Raw genomic sequence first — 19,504 nt, forward strand, 5'->3', positions numbered from 1 at the left:
CAAACTGTGATGACTTACAGCCCAAAACTCTGAAAATCGTGCATTCAATTGGTTTCCATGGATATATTTATTAAAAAATTATGCATTATATGCATGAAAAAATGTTGAGATTTAATAAAACCGCACAATTGTACTGAAAATATAGCAGCAATTATCAATAATATGCCACAAAAACATGTCAGAGCAAAAATATTTCCATGCCTTTATGTTCTCTCACTTGCAGAAACAAATACTCATTACAGGCCAAATCTCGAGAGCATATGTGCTGTTTGCTAGTTCTCATTACTACAGCCTGATCAAATACAGCAGCAAGAATTTTAACTACTTGTGACTTCCATTAGGGACAGGAGCAACACATTCTATTAAAAAACAATCAGCACATCATGTATCTGTACAGGTACTTATTTTTTGTGACAAGAATTTAAAACTTCCACAAAGAGTCAACATAAATGATAGATATATGTCAATGGCAAAGCCAAAATCCTGAAAATCCTGGGGCACAATCTTGTAGCAATCCCCAAATACGAAGACTAAAACATGCCATTGCTCTGCATGACAAGACCCAGGATGCTGCAGTGTGCACATGCTGTTTCTGCTCAGACTCATTAATTTTAACTGCAGGCTGACACAAACCAAACTCATTAGAACTTGTTAGTAAAAGAGAAAAAATGGCGTCAGTTCAAAAAGATGTAATCTTTAATCAGCGTAACATTTTTTTGTTCATTTTTAGTACCATGCATAGGAATGGTGTGAAGAACATTCCATGTGCCATAAATATATCCACATTAAAGAGTTAAACTCTGTAATTTCAGAGTTAAGCAGACATAAAATTAAAGCAGTRACAAGGCTCTCAAGATAATTTAACTGAAAACTTGTAGTTACTGTAAATAATATACATACCTGCATTCCTCAACAGGAATGTTTCTTTAAGAAGAAATAGGTTCTAATAGCTTTACAGTTCTGTCATTGCCACAAACCAGGAATTATCACATCTCAAAAGTAACTTTTTAGTATGACTTGGTGAGGTAAGAACATACTCATTCTCCAAACCAGACACATGCAAGCACATACACTAAACCTAAGCTCAGAAGCATTTTGCCAAAGTAAACYAACAGCTAGAAAGGAAGAAAGAAAAAAATACCAACTCACCCACTGTACTCACTCACACAATTCCCCATTAAAGGAAATTCTTTCAGGGCCTTCTTGAGTCTTTTAATCATGTCTTGAAACTCTGGCGAGCCATTGATTCCACAGTGTTCTGGTGTGCTACAAGTTGTGCAAGCTGTGAGCAAGAGGGCTGAACTCTGCACAGAGTGATACACCTACTGCACCTTAGTGTTTACCTTCGGGGGCTGGGCCCTGCCAAGGCCCCAGGAAGCCCGGCAGATCCAGCCCTGCCTTCTTAACTCTTGCACTGCCTCCCTGCCCGGCCACGGGCTGCTACATCACTGCTCTGGTATGACGGCTATGGCCTTAGTCATGGCCAGTGCTCCAGGAAAAGCACTGAGGAGTCTCCAGAGGAGCTTGAGGAAATAACACTAACCTATTGTTAAGAGTAAGAGAGAGTATCTCAAATCTGTATTCAGTGCCTCAAAAGAATACATTTTAAACCACAGCAATCAGAAGTCAGGTCATGAAATCCGTGGGGAAATGCTTCCCAGTATCTTAACGCTGAGGACAGAGAGAACAAGCTTATGTACACAGTGCAAATGTCAACCCCTTCACTGGCACTGGCAGGACACAGGAGGAACAAAAARGGGAACCATCCTCACTCAGGGAGCTGCAAGAACCAAAGCCCCAGTTGCTTCATGAACTAAACAGTTAAAATGACTGGTGATGGAGGAAAGAAGAGCAGCTGATAAACAGGCAGTCCTCTCAGATTAGAACCATTAAAGCCTGATTTTGAATAACTTTCTATCTGCTTGTTGGTAGCAAGTCATACTTAAAGCTATCTCCTTATTTGGGATATTTATAGATATTTTGCCAGGATGGATTCTTTGGTGCCTTGCATAAGAGCACATATTTAGCATCTACCATAGTGGGCGCAGCCTCCTCTGTCCAAGTCTTTTTCTCTTCCCTTTTTTATTTCAAAATCAAACTTCATAGAAATTAATTATCTTGGGGAACTCTGCTCCTCGGGTACAAATGGCTGAAACTAAACAACTACTCAGTGGAGGGAGCATCCCTCTTCATGCTGAGAACACGTGTGTTTTCCTAAGAAGCTGTGAATATGTGGAGCAAAAAAATTCGCCATAAAAATGACTGTTCTTCAGACAACATCCCACTGAATTCAGATACTTGTCATTCACATGTGCACAGGCTCAAAACTGTTTTAAAAGTTATTTTTCTGCAGGGACAAATGCCTCTAACTCTTTCCTTCAGGCTCTCCTCCTCCACAGGTTTTGGAGGATAGCCAAAAGATTATATGGACTAACTCGCCTCGGTCTTTTGGGAACAGCAGAATCCAGAAAGCTGCCTGCACAGCGTGTTAATGTTGGTGAGGACAACTGGAATCAGAGCTCTTGTGTGACCTGTGTTCTCCTCTATTCAGAGCACGCCTGCTCAATTAGAATGATTAATAAACAGCAATGAATATGAGGGAGATAAAGTGGAATGCTTATAAGAAGTGATTGTGAGAGTGTATTCCTGAATTAGGGTCAGATCCAGAGGTCAAGGCCAGGGAGCACAGCTCTGTGCAAGACAGAACATAAATCCCTGGCAGGAATTAGTGACAGAAACAGGGAAAAGCTGATGTGGCCTTAGAGGCAGCAGAGACTCTGATCCCTTCCCTGAGTGGACATCAACACAGCAGCGAKCAATGGCAGCTGTACAGTTCCACAAGACAAGGAAGATGACTCAGTTTTACACACACAAAAAACCAACTGTGGAATTTGTAGCTATATTAGTTTCAAAGAGAGTRCTTTGAGATGCCCTTAGGCCCTGCACTTTTAAGCTAATAAAGCCAATATAAAGCCTAAACTGACTGAATAATGCTTGAGGAAAAATGCAGAGATTAATGGTGGGAGGGAGGTCAGAGGCCACCTTACCCAGGAACTTCTCCTCAGAACACAGACCACTTTATTCCTGCAAAACAYTGAGCATAGGCAACCAGTGCCCAGGTTTCAATCAGAGGGCACTATGGATACRGAAAACATTCCAGTGGCTCCTTCAATCCAGTCCGTCCTCACCACCAGAAAGAGTCACTGAAGAGGAGAGTGAAACAAACTTCTCAAATAACAACCTGAAACAACTAAGCTATAAAGTTCATTCCTAATTCTGATTATTGAGAAGCTGGCTTAGTCCTAAAGCAAGAGAATTTTTTTTTTTTAGATCTTGTATAATGCGATGTTTGCACGGATAAAGGGAGTACATTTGATAATCCAGTAAAGACATCCTGCTAAGCTCTTTAGTGTCACTGAAACTTAATGGCAATGAGTTTCACAGATTAACTGTGCATTATAAAGAAGATATTTTTCTTTATCCATTTTAAGTTCTCAATCTTTCTATTTTACAGATTGTATTAGAAGAGTTAAGAACAATAATACATGATTTACCATTTCTTAATCTAAATTTATAAAATAATAAATGGTAAAGTCCCTCCTACTTGGATCTTTAACAGTCCTTGGTGTTTACAAGCTCTCGCATAAAATGTTACCAAACTTACTGCTTAATGCACATGCAGAATTTCCAGTTCTGTTAGAATTGGAAAAATGTTCTAGAGAAAAAATCTCACAAAATTTTAATTTATGAAATAGTGTAAGATAGATTGGTTAATGCTTTTAAAGCATTGCTAAGCACTGCTGAGTAAGGTAGATAAAGCTCACCGATACCTAGATAAAAAAACCCCAGCACAGATTAGACAAGAAGGRAGAGCTGATCCACCTTAACTTTTCCAGGAGAATTTCTCCCATTTCAGTAGACTTGCTCGAGCAAGAAATTTCATTTATGACATCCTTGAATTCTCATCAATTTACTTGGGCCTAAAAAGTTTTGGATTCATGTGAGAACCTCACCTTAAGAGTCATACCAGAGGCCCTCCAAACTGGGAAGGACTTTGGTTTAAACAGAGCTCTACTGTGATTTGACAAAGTTTGTTRTCTTCCCAAGCAGTTTGTGAAGCAGCTGTGGAATCTGCAGGACTAGCTCAGTGACAATGCCAAAGTGGAATGTGGCAGTGGAGGTTATTTCTGCCTGTCTCTGCATTAAATCCTGATCTTAATGTATGACTACATTTTTGAAGAACAGTGATTCCCATTGTTTCTACTCAGTGATCTCTCACAACACTCATATTCCTCTAAACAGAGCTTGGATCTATCAGTTACAGGCTCAAATCCTTTTGCAAAAATTAACACAATCTTAGGAAATAGATTGGTAATCACAAATTTAGCTATGAATAAATGCTTTCTTATCTGAACTGGAACAAAATGAATGTACAGACCACACTACCTGAAGGTAGTATTTCAGGAAAAAGAGAGTTTTATCCTCACTTCATCCAAGACCGGCCCAAAGATGCCATAAATGAAAGTTATGGCTGACTTGTARCTGTGAAAGGAAACTCTTGAGTTTAAGCTGTAACTGAAATGGAGATGGCTGTGCCCAGATCAGATTAGTTCAGCTCTGATGTGCTTTGTGAAGACAGCCAAGGAAGCAGCAGGACACTGTGCTGCACTTTGCTTTTAGGAAATGTCTCAATCTAACAAGCTGCTGCTGGGTATGAGCAGTGATATCTCAATGAAGGAGAGGAGAAGCCTTTATCTTGTGAAACTCCAGTAGCAACACTCTGATCTGTAAGATAACAAAGCCTTTGAAGGATCTTTTTATTTWGCTTGTGATGAGTGGATTGCACACTGTGCTGTACCACCTTCATCAATTACAGTGACTCAGGCCACAAAAATCATGTTATCTTGTAGGTCAATTTTAGGTTTTGCCTGAGAACAACTGCTGCTTCATGAACTACGGGTGTTCGCATTCTAATTAATGATAAAGGTGACATGACTGCTGATTTTTAGCAAAAATTAATCTRTCTACAAATTTTTGGTAAATTTAATACATCAGTATTTGCTAACTCCTTTGAACCAGCATATGTGCRTCCTGGCATCAAACAATCACACTGAGAAACCAAAACCAAGTTCCTTTGTRTAACAGAGAGATCATTTTCAGCTTTCCAAAAAACTGACTATTTTGCAAGTGCTGTTCAAAGAGAAAMCTGACCTTTCYAGTRATAACTTGAAATACCTTCAGCCGTTTTGTGGTTGTGTTATCAATCTTTAGCAGCTTTGTAATCCATTGCAAAGTAGGAAATACTGTATCATCATTTAATTTGCTTTCAAGACCCCCCAGTAATCTGACATTTTTAAAGCTTATTTCATTTTCCAGGTCATCAGTTTGTTTTTCCAGAGAGCTTGCTGTTCTTGGCATTCAGAATTAGGGAAGTGTCCCATTCACTGATTGGTATCTTCAGGTCTTCCATTCTTCTCTAAGCCTCTGCAGGCTTAACTGAATATTCTAAACATCTTTTTCATGCACATATTTTAGCCTGAATTACAGCYAACCTTGTACTAACACCTGGAGAATTAACACAAAACAAGCATAGCTTCTCATGGGTTATGCCTCCTGCTTGTGCAAAAATGGAATTTGGAAATCTTGATTCTCACCCACCAGGGTATTAAAAACAAAAGCCAAACCCCCTCAACAACAATAAAAAACCCTTCAATTTTTTTGGCACTATAAGGTTTCACMCAAGTAACTCAAGGCATCAAGATAACCTAAGACCTGGAGGATAAAGCTACCCACTGTCCAGTGCTCCCACAACTCAGCACCAATTTCTTTGTAGAAACCAGGGAACAATTTTGTCAGAAGGAAGAAATTCCAATTCTAACACTTGGAAAATTCCAGTTTTCACCAGGGGAAATTCTGAGATACCGTTTTAACCAATATMACTGTGACTTGAAGAAAACTAAAGAGTAAGCATTCTTTTTGGAATAAGTGAAAGGAAGGGCAGAAGGTATCCCAGTCACAGTGCAAGAACATGACACATTCCAACAGCACCATCTCCAGGGCAGTGCAAGAATCCCTGCCAGGCTCTTCTGCCCTCTGAGCACTCCGATAAGCAGATGCTCCTTCCTGCCTCACCCCCTGTCACATCAGCCACTTGATGTGGGCTCAACACTGACTGCAAAGTCCTTTCTCACTTGGAATGTGCTCACCAGAGCACAGCAATGTCCTGCCAGCACAGGAGCAGGGCACTGAGAGGTGGGAGCAAGGGAATCTCCTGATAGCACTGTAACCAAAATCAACCTCACTTTCTCCAGCTTCCCCTGGAGACAGGAGAAATAAACAGGTTCTTGTAAAGGCGATTGAGAGCACAAGCTCCTCCAATCCTTTAATTTGCCCTCTAAAGGTAGCTACTGCTCACCAATTAATTTAGGGTAAATCTAGAGAGACTGCACTCCTATCAAAGGTTCCTCTAGCAATTTTCTTGTATAGACAATGGATAAAGAAAACCAAGTTATTTTACTTTAGGAGAAGTGGCAGTCAGTTTACAGCAAGCTCTAACTRTACTTACACAGAGATTTCTATTAGTTTAAAACTGTTTTAGCTAAAAAAAAAACACTTCAGTTTTCTTGGAGAATGAAAACCAAAAACCACTGTTTTGATACATTTTCTGGGGCTCMCACTTTACAAGATTTTTATTTTCCTACCATTAGGTTGTTGTAATAATGAATTAAATCAAGTTTGAGTCTACTTTGGAACTGGTTTGTGTAGTAACATTGGAAGACAAATTCTAAGACATCCACAGCTGTGGTCAGCACCCAGGGAATTCATTCTGTGCCCATGTGAYTGACTGCAAGTGTTGTTGTGACCAGCTCTGCTGGATCCAATACTGCCATGGGACAAAGCAGAGTCACTGCTAARGGCCTTGCAAGACAGAGATAAGACYATCTTATAGGTACTCTAATTCTTATTGCTTTTTTACAAGGTTTATTTTGGGASTGCTGCAGTGATGTTGCAGTGTAATTAATTAGCATCTGTTGTATGCTTGGACATGTGAAGTAAAGTTAGTACAGCACCTTGCATGAGTCACAGATCTTTTAATTTCTATTGTATTTCTCAATAGTTGCCTTCTATTTCTGCTGAGAAATTCTGAAGTTTCCCATAACACAGAAATACTTTCTTGAAGTAGAAATTGAGGAGAATGGATCTGATTCAATGGAACATAACATATTAGTGAACCTGCAAGACAAACTCTAAATATAATATACTGCTTCTAGTAAATGATATACATATTTTCTGATATCTAACATAACAGATATTAAAATATGTTCTAAGTTACCTAAAATAAATATACTTWGAAAAAAWTGCAWTRATGYAATAAAACTCCTTAGTCTCTCCCTTTTCAGCAGCATATACAGGATAGTTTACAACTAAGTAAGTGAGTAAAAAAGCTGAGTGGTACCTGGGGATTTTCTTGGGAGCCTGAGGTGGTGAGGAATGGCTCACTATGTTCTGTTCCGAGYTATCTGGAGGCTTTTCCTGCGTCTCTCCTTTGTCTTTTGCCAGTGCCTCTGCAATAGCAGACTCCACCCCACCCCTGGGAGGGAGCTCAGCCTTGGGCTCSGCTTGTGCTGGTTCACACCTGTACATGAAAACGATCGACGGCTTCTCGCTGGAGTCCGACTTGGCCTCGCTGAACCAGTGGTGCCGCTGCACYGGGGGAGGGGGCAGCATGTGGATAACAGTTCCATCCAGACCCACCAACTTCCCTTTCTCCCTGTCCTTCTCTCTCTCTTCCTCATCGTCAGCTTTCCTTCGGCGGAAGAAGCTCTTGAACGATATCCAGCGTTTGGGTTTGGCGTCGGGACGCCGCCCCTCCGAGTGCAGGATGGACTCGGCTTCTGTGGACCTGGTGGGGCTGTTGGGTTTGGCCCAATTGCTGAAATGCCTTTGCAGCAGGTTACTGGCATGGTAGGGAGAGGAGGTGGAGCGTGGAGGGGGGAACGGCGGTGCCTGCTCTGCCTGGGGACTCGTGGCACTCGGGGTGGCTCGTGCTGGCTTTGGAGAGGGAGTGGCAACAGGCTGTGAAAGTGGATCTTTCTGCATTTTCATGGCAGTGTTTTCCACTGTCTTGGAGGACTCCACTTCAGGCTGTGATGTAAACAGAGATTTGGGTCGTACCAAGGTGTTTTTAGTAGCGTCTCCCTCRGGGGGTAAGGAATACAGCTCTTCTACGCTACAGGACTTGGGAGCAGCCTGAGGTGTTTCTGGAGGAGACTGTGGAGGCTGGATAGAAGCCACAATCTGCGAGAGCACCGTGCTTGCGTTCTCTCTGCCACTGCAAACAGAACCCTCCGGGGTAACGTCTGCTTTTGCTGCAGGTTCTTGCATTGCCTTTTGAACTCTGGATGGGGAGCTGTGGTCAGCACTGTGACTTCTCTGTGGGGATTTCTGAGTTTTACCAAGGCAGCTGTTGAACTCTTGGACCTTTTGAGCCACGGAGCCCAGCCTGCACTCAGAGCTATTGGCCACCCCTTTTGCTTGGGACAACTCAGTGGGTTTGCTGCCTATGGCTTCGCTCACTTTACTTTCCGTTTCTATTTCTTCATAGGTATGGCTTATCACACTTGTAGTTTTATCTTTGATGGACAGCTCCCCACTAGTCCCCAGAAAACTTTTATAGATTGCCAGGTTATCATAAGCATTTGGATTGATTACAATAGGAACTTTAATAGCATTTTTGGAACTCTTGGCGTAAGTGGGCTCATCGTGAATGATAATAGGAAAAGGTGGCATGCCAGCATTGTTGTAGCTGTTGAACTTTATCTCAGATAAATTGGGAGACTTAACTGGGATCGTTTTTGAAGCAATGTTTGTAGCTGTAGGTGAAGTGGGAGCTGACTTGTGGCTTGTCTTCCTGGGAGGAACAGAAGGTCCTGAGCTGCTTCCGATCAGCTCCACCTTAGGTATCTTCTGTCTTGGACTAGTACTAGAAGTCCACACTTCTTGGTATCGGATTGCACTGGATTTCTTCAGGTTAGTGTGTACACGCACAGGTGATGCTGCAGAGGATCCAATAGGTGTGCCTGGGGTTACTGGGGAGCTTGGGTTAGATGCTGCCTTTTTGGTTTCTGAGGTTTCAGCCTGATTCTCTTTACATTCATTGGTCATGGCAGCTGATACATCCACTACGGTGTATGGCTTGCACACTGGCTGTTCCATGTTCACCACTCTGTAAGGTTTAGCTTGCTCCTCCACAGGCACCAAATTAATAGTTACGGCTTGACCAGCAACATCTGGAGARCTTTTATTCTCTTGCGTATCAGTCTGCACAGCAATTTTGCCATCCTTCTCCTCCAGGCGAAGCGCAAGGACTGCCTTGTGMGTTTCTGGACTTTTCAGAGCATTTCTGGGAGCTTTTGGCACATCCTTCACTTGCTGATTGTCRCAAAGACTTTCATATTCTGGTTCAATCAGTTTGAGGTCCTGAGGAGTGCTAGGAGATAACCCTCCATTACAGAGCTTCTGGGAAGAACTGCTGGTTGTCCCAGAACGAGACTCTTCCGTCAAAGAAGAATCAGGAGATGTAGAATCAGAAGATACCATGCTCTGCATACTCTCTTGCCCATAAAGAATCACAGTCTCTTCCCCGTAACCATTTAAAATTTCATCATAACTGTCRTCATAATCCACTGCACAGATCCGCTGGAGAGACTTGTTCCGAAGGGGCACAGTATTCCATTTTTTGTCCACACAGAATGGAACAGGRGACAGGGTGTTAGCTCTGAAATTAGCAAAGCGAGGTTGGCCCCTCATGCGGATTTCCATTGCTAACAACTCTTCATCACTTTCATCCCAGCTCTCGTGCTCTTCCTGCATGCTGCCAAAAAACGTGTCATCCTCACTCTCATCTCCACTAGAGAACTCTGGATAACAGAAACGTCCACCTTCATTACTTATGACTTCAGTGCTTCCACTCAGAATAACATGCTTACTCTGTGAATCCTTCATTCCACCCACCATGCAGCTCGGAGGGATCTTCCTTTCTAATGATTTTTTGTAACAACTGTTTATCCTTCCCAAGAAGGTTTCTCTTGAGTTYGTTTCATTTCCAGTGAGCTGAGGTGTGGTATCCAAACCCGCAATCTCCTTCAAAACTTCTGTCAGTCCATTATTATTGTTATTTGGTATCTTCCCCACGCCCTCGCTGTTGCCRTAAGGCCTGGGAACATGGCTGTAACCTTCGATCTCCTCCTCGTTATTATTGTTCAGTGGTTTTTTGTTCAAGACCGCCTTGTTGCGGTTCCAGCCCGCAGGCAGGGGTTTGTTCTCRCACTGATCCAGCACGGTGAGCTCTCCACACAGCCCCTGCCCATCTGCCACCATCATGGTGGGTTTCACAGCTATCGTGGGCTTCTTGGCCACAGGCGGGCGGAAGCTGCCGGTATTCCTCCCACGCTGGCTGCTGCTTTGGTTTGCATTGGGTTTCACGTTTCCATGCGAGAGGGGCTTTTTTTCTGACACTGGGGGTARCTGGTGCAAGCTCTTGGGCTTGAAGCAGTTCTTACATTCGCCRGGTTTCCAGACGTGCTCAGTGAAAGTGTTGCAAGCAGACATTTTCCCAGAGCTCGGCGCTTGATGCCGTGCTGCTCAGTGCATGGTAAGAGTCTCATCCATGGGCTTCCACTCCGCTCATGTGGTACAGACACTCCTCTGAGCAGTGATCATGCTGGAAGAACACAAAACAGAAAGAGGATAAGAATGGGGAAAAATSTGCTTGATCATTATATTTTCCACATTAGGGACAGCTTGGAAGGAGCGAGTAGCCTTTTGCTGAYGTCTTCATTCTTTTTACATAAATTAAAAAAAAACTGTATAACTGAAATGCAAAACCAAATTGCAAGTATCATCCTTCTCACACATAAAGAATTAAAACTTTGGCAGCTAAGCCCTACGTTACTGAAAGCAGAGGGAGAAATGGCAATGACTGCAAATTTAGAGTAATTCTCTTGACTAGTTCAGGACCATTGACCTTTAATTTTGTCCAATAAAACAAATGCAGGAAGAGGACATAAACCCGAAGATTACCGCACATTATGCTTTCACCATAACTACTCAAACATGAGACAGAAAAGTAAGAGTATGTTTACTCTCCTAAATGCAATTGAGATAATTTGTTTTAGCTTTGAATGTGAACAAGCTCAGCTTAAGTGAGAAAATACATTCAAGCAATTCCAAACTCTGCCATTTTAGCACTTTTTTCATCAGAGTCAAATGATAACTGGAGAGGTATTTTGGCTGAACAGATAGGCTGTTCTGATGTCCTGGAAAAGTCAGATAAAAATACAGTGGAAATCTTTCTAGAAAGTCATTGTTTTTTTTCTCCTTTTGCTTACCACAGTGGCAATAAAACAGTCTGATATCCTCAAAACAAAGCTAAGGATTTTTAGTCCCTGATTTGTTTCACATGTAGCTTTTCTACCTAACCCTCCAGAAATAACAACAGAGAAAGAACTGAAAATCTCTTTCAAAGTGAATCTTTTTATTTCCTGAAATGATCAGCCTTAAGTAAAAATCAAACACAAATCTGCTGTGCTTTATAGTCACCGGAGTATCCAGGATTTGAGAGTTTCATGAATTAATGCCTGAAGATTTTAAGCCTTCTGAGCCAAATCTGCAAGTCTGTTCCCTTCGTCACTGTTGCATAACTCACATTATTGGAGACATTTTACTGAGGTGAAAGAATCTCTATGGCCACTACTTCTGTAAACACAGGCACTGGAAATCAGTAACTCGCTATTCTTCCAAGCCTTGGGGTGCAAATATCCTTGCAGCCCATCCAGGTACATTGGCACTGGTGACCCCCTGCAGGTACAGATGCAGCTCCCCAAGAGCCCGTGGTGGGAGCAGCAGGGAGGCTGTGCTGGAATTCACCACGGGCACCAGTGGCTTTTATCAGCAGGGCAAACAAMAGCATCATGAGGAGAGCTGACACTGCCAGGGGTTTGTCAGGCTCCTCACGTCCCGCTCTGTGTTTTGGCAAGAGCTGTCCTGTGCTGGCAAACCAACAGAGCAATCCCGATCCAACAGCAGATGGGGCTGAAGCCTAACTCTATTAGTGTCTTCAGACACAGCCGTGCTACCAGGGCTATCAGATTTCATATGCTGACTAAATATGTTTCCAGACAAAGCTTTTTGCCAAAAAAACAGTGCCAAAAGCTTTCTCTGTATGACCTAAGAGATAGAAAGTCTGCCAGATTGAGATCTGCCCCAACTTTTAGACTTTATTTTACATATACAGAGTGAAATGCCTTTGTATGTTTCTTGATGTCTCTCAAGATTTGTTGCTTCAACACTTTGCAAGGCCATATATTGTAAACAGAAAAATTACATTAAGAAATAATTGTCCGAAAACCAGAGAGAGAGAGCATGTACAAGAATTTTATACTCTGGTTAGCTCCCTCTTTTCATATGTTTAACAAATAAAAGGAGTAAAGTTACACTAATGGGAATCTAAACTAAAAGCTTTCTTGGAAAATATATTTCTCCATTACATAAAAGCTCTAAACAACCAATTTAAACAAAAGGGTTAGTGCTTGTGTGTGGGTTTTATGATTTACCCRTGTGATCTTATTTCTCTGAAACTGCATAAGCTGCACTTGCAGTGGAATCCCATCCCAAGGCAGACAGCTTTATGGTGTTCCAGGCTAAGCRTTTTCTGTAGGAACAGGGGAGCACTGGGCAAGCTCTGCATTGCCCAAATTCCCATGGCTCCATCCTGGTGTGTTAGCACTGGCTGTGTCACAAACTCTGTGCACCCTCTATGGCTCTGACACTTCCTCTGAGCCAAAGGAGGGTTACACTCAAYATGAGAATGGCAACTGCAGGAAACTCAGCAGAACCACAGTTCTCCAGCAGAGYAACAACTACAGCTCTCTGATAATCCTAAAACAGCCCTCCCAAATGCCAGCAGTGCTGCAGCAATTCACCTTAACCACCACACACCTGCTGAGTGTGTAAGGCAGATGTGTAACCTGTACACAGAATATATGTAAGCCATGTTTAGATACTTCAGCTCTTTTGCTCTCCAACAGCCAATAGAAGTGGTCTGAGCATTGCCTTGATCCCCAGGATGATTTGTGAGAGCTGGAACAGAAGAGCCACTGAGTTCCCGGGTCTGTGAATCCCAGCTGGGTTTCCAACTGGCTCRGGCACAGCAGGACGAGCAGTTCCTGTCCCATGCCCTGACACTGCTGCAGCTGCAGCACAGAGGAAACAGCCACCTTCCAACCAGAGGAAATGGATTTTAAGAAAACAACCAAAACAATTCCAACACTGTGCTACTTTTGTACTTTGAAATCACAAACACTCCTACGCGATTTCAAATTAAATCCATAGTGACCTTTATATGTCAAAGCAAGTATTTGCATTCTAAAAAAAATGACCGTTTCTTCCTTGCTGTACAACTAGAAGCAATCTGTCTACTGCTTTGCTCTCCTTAAAAAAAATTACTTTTTCAACTACAGATTCCCTATTATGAGTGGTAATTATGGTGAGAGTAATTAGGAGTGATAAGAGAAATGAAATCTTCCRGTAAGCTGCTGCTCTCATGGCTTCACCAGCAGCTGCAGCTTGGCAGGGGGCAGCAGAGGCCATCGAAGGGACTGAAAACGCKCACAAACACAGAAAAAAAATCACCGACATTGTTCATTGCTGGATTCCYACACTGTTGCCAAAACAAAGCAGGGCAAGGAGAGATCCAGGCAGTCACAYCTCAGATCTCCTCAGCTGCTGGTGATCAGGTGTCTTTTGTTCCCTAACTTCCCTGCTTTCACTGACAGCCAATGTACCTGCTAAGGAACAGGAATGTGCACCCTGCAGAGCTCTGGGCTCTTCTGAAATGATTGCTTCAGATGACAAAACTTACTTGATGACACTCAATCTACGCAAAATCAAGCCAGTGACAACCGTAGATGTTACTTACAAAACAGCATTAGACTTGTAAAGGAAATATTAATAGCAAATATGTAACATCAACAGTCTGCATTTCATCCCTGTATCTCAAAGCCTTTTATGTAAGTTGATAAACAGAACTATTCCCAATTTATACAGGGAACTGCAGTGCAGTGACGTTCAGGAACTAAAATTCACCCAGTGAGTCAGTGTCAGGAGCAAGTACAGACAGACAACTTCTGCTCCCAACACATCGTGATACTYCATTCACTAAATGGTTGAGTCAGCACAGATAATTTATCAGCCTTAAAGGCCAAATCATTCCTTGTGTAAATGAGATTAATGCTCCTCATTTCAGTAGGTACAGTACTGTGCACAGGAGGGGTTGGCCTGGCCCTGTTGAGTTGCTATCAAGCAGTCAGGAAAGCAAAAGCCTATTTTGGTTTTCAGGTCAGAGGGAGATGACAGATTTGGAGTTGCAGTGCAGAGATGAAGCAGGGATCAGCTGAGATATCCTCGTGTCAGGAAGCTGAACCTTGCACAGCAATGCAGAAGTGTTTCTGTGGCTCCTTTATTTGTTGACATCATCTCTGCTGAGTGCATGAAGATAATAATAAACATGCATTTCAGGCATTTTGCCTTTGTTCTAGGTAATTTCAGGCTGGCAGGTCTCCTTTGCATGCATGCTGGCTGAATCACAATGAAGGCCTTCTCCAGTAATACTTTATACTAAAATAATCCAATTAAAAGGAACTTAATTGGTGTGCAACATTCCCTACAATTTCAACATTTTAAAAATGAATAGTCTCAGTAAGTACCAGATGGTGACACGCACTAATTAATCAGGCCTGCTCAATGAACGAGCAGATGAAAATGAATGCACCTATTAGACATGTGTTTGCAATGCTGTGTGCTGCAAAAACTGCCCCCAGTGAAYGGCTGGGATTTTCCTGAGCTGGTAACCAGCACCCTCTGGTCTCCTGTGGGATCACCACATAGTGGCACAGGTTTCCTTGGGTTTGTTCTCCTCCAAGGAAAAACATTCACCTTTAATGCTGCTGTCCCTGACAACGGGGCTGCAATCTTTATGCTGCAGAATAAACTGCATTGATCAGCCTCCTTCAGCACCAGTCCAATYGAGTGCTGCTGCACAACCACAAACCTCTCACCACTGCCAGGCATGAAAAAATCAGCAGTGGGAATCCAACCTGGGTTTCCTAGATGGGAGTGCCTAAAGGCCACAAAACCACCATGGCTTTGTGGTTTGTCTGAACCACTTACAGGCATCTGGACAGTCACTGATCATCATAAACGATAGTGCAAGTCTCACATAGCAGGAGTAAAGAGATGGTTTTTCTTTGCCAGTATTTGATTTCTGTTTCTTTGAAATTGTAATGTCATCATAAACTTTTAAAGAGACTGGTTCAAAGATAGAAACTCTTCAACTTCATACATGGAAATGCTGCTTGGGTGGCAATAGGCTGTGGAAATGCTCCCAAAGAGTGTCAAGCACTCACTTGACTCAAGGTATGCCAGGAAAATCCATGAAACTAAAGAATAGCAAGTAGCACTATGAACTGYTGCCACTGTATTCCCAAAGTGCAGGGTATTTGCTAAATATCAGCTCATTGCTGTACCAAGCCAGAGCTGTGACTGGCAGAGAGAACAGATGGACATTTCTGTAAGTGCTAGGCATTATCATTTCTGTTAAAAAGAAAACTTTTATCTTGCTGCAGATAGGTTTTTTCCTGCTTTAATATCTCAYACTGTATTGTCTCATTTAAAAAGAGTTCAAATGACATAAATATTTCATAATACTAAGTGAAGGAATCCCTTAAATATAGGGATTTTTTTTCTTCCCTAAAACATGATAGAAATAACCRACGAACTGGAGCAAAAGCCTGCCCAGGGCTAGACAATCTGTAACWCTTCAGAAGAAAACAGGCATTTCTTTGCAATTTACCTAACCCAAAGAGATAATGCCACAGAGCAAGGAAAAGGCAAGGAATATCCTCAGGATCTGCCCAGGTAATCTAAATAGMTTCTGCATCATCACACTGGCAACACACAAAGCTGTAATAAGGCCAAGCTTTGCCCCGTAGTGCTGAGGCCCAAGCCAAGGCAGGTATTTGAATATGAACTCTTCTGAGTCCCAGTAATAAAAATTCTTTACATTCTGAATTGGAGATATTTTTTCTTTTGGGGGAAAAAAGTCAACTTTTAGCATTAACAGAACTCCAAATTTATATGGACCATTTAGACATACGTATGCTCTTATAATAATGATCATTCAGATAGTGCTGCACAGTATATTCTTTAGGAATACTTTTTATTTACATGGGTAAAATTAAATTAATTTTTATTTTTCACTTTTTTAGAAGTGAGGTAAGCCAGACTATAAATTGTTTACTTTGCCTTCTAAAATTGGTTGTACAACATTCCAAGACCCAGCAGCAAATTAAGGGTAAATCCATCAGCTGACATGAAAAAGCACAATAATAATAATAATTTAAAAAAAAAAAATCCTCAATTGCAGTGCATTTCAGTTTCCCTCCCCTCTATTTAAGGAAAACGATGAGAATTAAGCCTTTCACAGCATATTAAAATGCACCTGTATGAGTGTATCTTGACCAATCTAATTATCTTTGATTTACCCTTCCTGGGCTCACTTGAAATGCTGCCCTTTGATCTTTTTTCCCTTTTGTTTAAGCACATGCAAACACTCATGTGGAGAAGAATGACCTTTACCAAATCTCTCCAGAATGTGCTCACAACAAACAAAAAAAGCAATACCCGAGAAACATAGTCAGAAACCCAGTAACAATTGTTGTTCTCCTTCTGCTGAGCACAGCTTGAGAAGGAAAATAGTGGAGATCATCACTGGATGGTGGAGTYMAGCAATTCTACAATTTSTGCTTACTAAAACCTCTCCCCTTGWRCTGCTGCAGCCCCTGGCCCCAAAGATCTTAGTGCTGAACCCCTGATGCAGCAAAACCCACAAGTGCCAAAGCACCCCCCAAACCCATTTTGGCAGAGCAAATAACCTGTGGGTAGCAAAATACAAAATAGCATTTGGAAGGAAGGGAAAGATCTGAGCAAAAAGTAGCCAAAGAGATGCTGTGGTGTCAGGGCAGGTAACTCAGGAGGGAGGTGCTGGTTCACAGCCAAGGGAGGAGGCTGCTCCAACACGGGGGTCCACCCAACAGTGGTCTCAATCCCATGGAAGCCTTTGGAGTCATTAAATAAAGACYTGGCAGAATTCAGTTAAGCCATTATAAAAAAAAGAGGTACTAAAAATAACAGATAAATTACGACAAAAGCATAGCAGGGCTGGGCTGAATGGAGAACTGTGGAGAAATTCAGGAACCGGGTGGCTGAGCTATGCAAAATGATACATTCCCTTATCAGAACCAGCCATCAGGGTAGCACAGGGTGAGCAGGATGTGCTTTYATCATGACTTCTGGGAAGGAAACCTGCTCTTCCTACCAAACCAATGGGCAAAAAAGAAATGGCACAATTTCATTTTAAGCCTTTAAGTTCTTACCAATTCCTAACTGCAGGACATGCAAACGGTGCCACAGAATACGCCAGGCAACCAGCAGATTACATGCTTTCTGTGTGAGAAAATCAATGACATGATTTACTGAGTATTGTGCTCAGTTCTATTTATGACATCTCAGGAAGAAATGCTGCATAAAACAGCCACAAGAATATTTTAATATGGAAAGCTTTTCATCCTTTCAGTGAAACAAAAAGATTAGGATAGTTTAGTTCAGAATTGAGACAAATAAAATAATATAATAGTATATTAAATGATCCGTCACACAGAGAAGACAGACTGGGTGTTCCCATTTAAGTGTCTATCTCAAAAAAAAGCAATAAACTCAATGCAGCATATTTACATGCMMAAAAGAAAAGTATTCCACATAAAAYGCTTCCTGAAACAAGCTGGCATTGAGATCAAGGGGTCAAAGGATTCAGAGGAACAACCAGACATTTTTACATGATAATGTATACACTGACAGTTGTATTAGGTGGGGTAAACCCAAAGCTCCCAATTTCAGTGCCACAATAAGTATTAACCATTTCAGTGSAGAAGAGGATTTGCTCCCTAACAGATCATTGCTGTGCTGTCCATTAAGTTTGGGCAGCGTGAAGGGCAGGGCACTGCTGGGGCTGGGCCTGACTGGTTCTGCTCCTGCTCTTTATTCTCAGTGGTTTTAGTTTGATACAGCAAAATAACCAAATGGTACGAGAACAGACACCCCATTATCCCCTAAACGCAAGGTCAGCCCTTTCTCTCCTCCTCCCACACTTTGTCACTTAATTTTCCCAGACWTGTAACTCAGTCCTTGTCTTCATTGATACTTTTTGTGACTGCATGGCCATGTTTGATATTGGGCAATGGGGGCTCAGGCTGTGAGGTACCTGGGCCAAGGGACTGTCACACAGGGATCTGTGCAAATGCATAAGGCAGGCAGGGGCARTTGCCATGATAAGGAGGCCAAGTGAAAGTCTCAGTAAAGATTAGTTCTGTTTGAAGCTTGTCACACCACAGGATAGAAAAATCAGGGTAAGGCTACAGAGGAATGATAGAAAAGGGATTTTTYTCTGAAACTAACCTATCAATTTAACTTTTGAAGACACATACATTACTAGGTTATGGTGGAAAATATAAATAAAATTAAGCCCTATATTGCTATCTCATTCACTATGTGATAGAGCAATGCCTGGAAAGGGCCTGAATCTTTGTAAAAACTCCTCCAGTTTCCCATTCCACWGCAACCATCTCCTCCCACTGCCATCTGCTTGGTGCACTCATTTTGCCTCATTCCTCACATCCATGATCAAAGACAGACATTCTAATTTGAGGGCCTCTTTGATAATCTTGAGAAACTAGCTACAGGTAATTTTTTGACCATCAAAGCTGGTTCCAGCAGCTTACTCTCACTCGGGCTACTCTTCTAATTAGGATGTCGTTTATTCATCCCAATAAGCTACTTCACCAGGCAAGATGAATGTAAGAAATTTTAATCTGCAGTTGTAAGCCAGAGCAATGAAATGAGTGATGAGCTCCAAGCCAAAGGTTAAAAATATTAATGTTTACTAGTGTTGAAGTTTACAACAGATAATTTCTTTGCTTATTCGCCTTATGCTTTGCCTAAAATCCATCCTCATAAAATGGCAAGCCACCACTGATAAGAATGTTATTAGGGATAAAAAGCACCAGCATAGATGAAATTCTGAAAAGGAATTAGGAGGTACTGGAATTGGATGCTTTTAGCATACATAATAAGAATTGATTTTTTTCTTATTCTGATGATTAAGTGTTGTGCCTGCCAGTCCACAACACCCCAGTGTTCCAGGCACATCGTGGGGGCTCCGTGATGCAGCTGCTTCCCTCCATGGTGACAGGAAAGGACTAACAGCCAAACACAGGGCATCTAACAGTCAATATTCTGCTTTTTAGGCTACCGAAAGAGACAAGATGTAGGCCAGAAAAAAAATCTTAACAAAACCCCAGTAATTTATTTTAGTTCCCAGAATCTGATTCCT

General features: G+C 41.9%; 1 protein-coding gene across 8 annotated transcripts in view; it reads right to left on the minus strand.

The window, feature by feature from the left end:
- Window positions 1-19,504, minus strand: part of PEAK1 (pseudopodium enriched atypical kinase 1) — a 108,733-nt gene that overhangs the window by 24,232 nt on the left and 64,997 nt on the right. For 7 of the 8 annotated variants that reach the window (XM_057368714.1, XM_057368715.1, XM_057368716.1 and 4 more), the window contains 2 exons: window positions 7,457-10,723; window positions 1,150-1,266 (listed from right to left, as the gene is read on the minus strand). In XM_057368714.1, the coding sequence (XP_057224697.1) occupies window positions 1,150-1,266; window positions 7,457-10,611 (3,272 nt within the window). In that variant the 5' untranslated portion in view covers window positions 10,612-10,723. The remainder of the gene's footprint in view (window positions 1-1,149; window positions 1,267-7,456; window positions 10,724-19,504) is intronic. The other variant, XM_057368722.1, reaches the window with a different exon arrangement.

The sequence above is a fragment of the Malurus melanocephalus genome, unplaced genomic scaffold (genome assembly GCF_030028575.1).
Source record: "Malurus melanocephalus ecotype Western Australia unplaced genomic scaffold, MMel_1.1 scaffold_96, whole genome shotgun sequence".
NCBI lineage: Eukaryota > Metazoa > Chordata > Aves > Passeriformes > Maluridae > Malurus > Malurus melanocephalus.